Source organism: Verticillium alfalfae, genomic scaffold (assembly GCF_000150825.1).
Source record: "Verticillium alfalfae VaMs.102 supercont1.6 genomic scaffold, whole genome shotgun sequence".
In the NCBI taxonomy this organism is placed as follows: Eukaryota; Fungi; Ascomycota; class Sordariomycetes; order Glomerellales; family Plectosphaerellaceae; genus Verticillium; species Verticillium alfalfae.
The window spans coordinates 1977728-1980772 of NW_003315033.1; the positions used below are offsets into that span (position 1 = coordinate 1977728).

The 3045-nt window shown below is 50.7% G+C and overlaps 1 protein-coding gene across 1 annotated transcript; it reads right to left on the reverse strand.

The window, feature by feature from the left end:
* Positions 1 to 130: 130 nt before the first annotated feature.
* On the reverse strand, positions 131 to 565 carry VDBG_05725 (predicted protein; the record flags this gene model as incomplete). The annotated part of the gene is made up of 1 exon (XM_003004566.1): positions 131 to 565. One exon carries the CDS (start codon positions 563 to 565, stop codon positions 131 to 133), a length of 435 nt encoding a protein of 144 aa, XP_003004612.1.
* Between the last annotated feature and the right edge of the window lie 2480 nt (positions 566 to 3045).

The window sequence follows — 3045 nt, forward strand, 5'->3', positions numbered from 1 at the left end:
AGTTCCACACCCCGTGCGCGAGCACTTTTTAAATACAAAGTCCGATACGCAATAACGACACACATTTGACACGAACGAGCTCGTGAATACATTTTAGCCTCACAATCAAGCGCCTGAACTGCACGCCATCCTATTCGGCCTTTTGCCAATCCATGAAAAAGGCCTCCCACAGGTGCCCGTCCAGATCGGTAAAGCTGCGGACGTACATGCCCATCTCAGCCCCGTGGTCCTTCATCGTGTAGGGATCGCTCTTGCCGCCAGCAGCGACGGCCTTGGCGAGGAGGGCGTCCACCTCGTCGCGCGAGTTAACGGCGATGGTCAGAAGCGTCTCATTGGTCTTGGCGGGGTCGGCGACAGTAGCGTCCGGGGGGATAAATTTTTTGAAGCAGTCGACGGCATGTACCATGAGGCAAATGTTCTCATTTGGGGCAGGGAGATTCAAGGCCTTCGTGGTTGGGACGTCGCACCATTCGGCAGGGGTGAAGCCCAGGGCAGTGTAGAAGACTTTTGCTTCTTCTGGGGAAGACGTGGAGGCGTTGATGAAGAATGTAGGCTTGGTCGACATTGTGGTTGGGTTATGGAATAGAGAAATTACTGGGGAATGTTAGGAAGGAAGCGATGTCTGGCTGGACAGGTGGGATTGGGACTGGTGTGATGAAATGAAGTGAAGGATTGGAACCCAAGTCGTCCAGCCGGTGGCAGATTCACTGAATTTATCATTCCCACTTCAGATGCCAACTTCAGTTCCGCAAGAGGAAAGAAGAGGAGAAGGCAAGATAGTGTCTCATAATCTCGAACATCTGCGCCGGCGGCGCTGCTGCCTGGCGCCAAGTTCAGCTGTGACTGCAGTGGCGCACATCGTGAGGGGTTCACGAGATTTGACGCGGGGCGCGACGAATGAAAACGCGTTCCAACCGCGTAATCACGTGACCATGATCATCAGGACCTTCGGAAAGATGGCTAGTCTTACCCGACTGTGCACGGAGTCGTCTTTAAGAGACTGGCTGTGTTTGACCCGGATCGGAAAGATTACTGATAGACGCCGCCACATTTGTGCGACTTTCCGTTAGGCTTTGGGAGTGGGGGCTCAGTGTGATCTTGCGTTGATGCAAAGTGCGTCAGGAGGGAGCATGTCAGGTTCTTGTAGTCACTTATCATGAGAATCGTCTAGAAAGCAACTCGAGAAAGATTGCAATAATAGACTGGCTTCCCCGGCACACATAGAAACCTCTACTAGTACATCACATCATGTAGTTGTGCATCGCGTCCGGAAATACGCAGAAAACCAACTATCCATGATATGGAGAGATGCAGAAAACGAGCAGAAAGTTACTTGCGTCAATCAACTGAGTAGAAAATTATCACTTGTTATTCAAGGTGCTGCTCTTGTACAGGTGCAGCTGGTCGACGCTCGGTGGTCGCAATAAGGCGAGGAGCCAGTAAGCGACAAGATGCCAATTTGCGTCTCTCAGTCTGCCGCGAAGGCGATTCTCTGCTCGGCCTGTGTTCATTATCTTCTTGACAAGGTTGACGAAGGCTGCAGACTTGACCTTGGCCTTGTGTCCACGAATGGCCATGCGGTGTCAAACACGGGAGATTGTTTTCAGCTTTGCCTGTACCATAACGAGCGCAGATATCGGGGACGAGACAGTCGACGCCGGCTACAAGATTGTCGACTGCGTTTTCGGAGGACCCTGAGCAGCAAATCTCGACGAACCTTTTCGACATTGTCAATGTGGCTGCCGCCAGCGCTGTGTCCTTGTCGCCTCCGAGCATTGGAGGTGACGAGAGCGATGAATACGAACAGCTATGATGATACCAGGGCCAAGGATTCTGCTGCTCATGTAGAGTCAGAAGCGGACGCGATCATGAGAGATCCCTATCAACCATGCTACCGGGAATTGACGAATGTAAGACATCTTTGATGCTGTCAATGTTGCTGTCATTGCTGCTGTCGCTGCTATTGTGATGGTGCTGGTGGAGGTTCAGCAAAGCTAAGTGGAAGAACGAGAAGGTCGTGATAATACCTCACGAGCTTGCTGCAAGGGCCACAAGTAAGTCTACACCCTCCGTGCAATCGGGAGCCAACAGTGGAGGAACACCTTTCACCCTCGTGCCTACCCAGTCTGGACCAGAAATCTCGGCTTTACCCAGATAATGGCGAAGAACCAGGCTCTCGTCCACACCCAAAGGATAGAGCAGAATCAGGATGATGCAGCTTTTCAGAACCCTGTTGCGCAGAACATTCAAGAAATGAGAAAGGTTGACTCCGCAAAATAAAAACACAAGCTTGATCCATGTACCATGTGACGCAGGCTTAATTTGCATAAGACTACGGAACTGAAGCTGCAGGCACCATGATTCTCATCTCGCCAGGGTTGTTGCCTCACAGCGTCTGCTGCGTTCTCGAGCTATTTAGCACAGGGGGATTTCAGTCCTATTCTGCAAGGCTGATAAGAGTAAGTAGTGATTTGCAGCTCCGCGTGTTTTCCACGTGAGGGTGATGGGGAGTGGTGATAGAACAGGAAATTGTAGCTATCATCCCCTTTCCCCGTCAGCAAAAATCGATGAGATACAACCAGACAACCGAGGCATGTGGGCGTAAGTACGGGTACTTCCCTACGGGCTTGTGTCGAACCATATGCACCGAGAAATCCATTTAGAGGTGGCCATCAGCTGGATACGGCGACCATAAGCCTTCGGCCATTTCGCTGGGTCGAACATGCCGAGTTAAATCACAACCAACTCATGCTGATCCAACATGTAAAACAAGCATCACGTTATGGTCATATATGCGATGGCACGTACGAATGCATCGTAAGTATAGCATTGAATGCTCCCAGTATTACCCCACCACCATCCCTATTTCCCCGGGCTGTTGAACAAGGGTCTCAAACGAAGAAGAATAAAATATACAAGATGTAAAGTAAGAAAAAACGCCCAACCCGCTACGCAAAAGTCGTCCGGTACTCATTCATGCAAACATTAGAGGCCGTGCAGTCGCATGTTCTCAGCATTCGATAGTCTATTCGTACGAAGCGACAG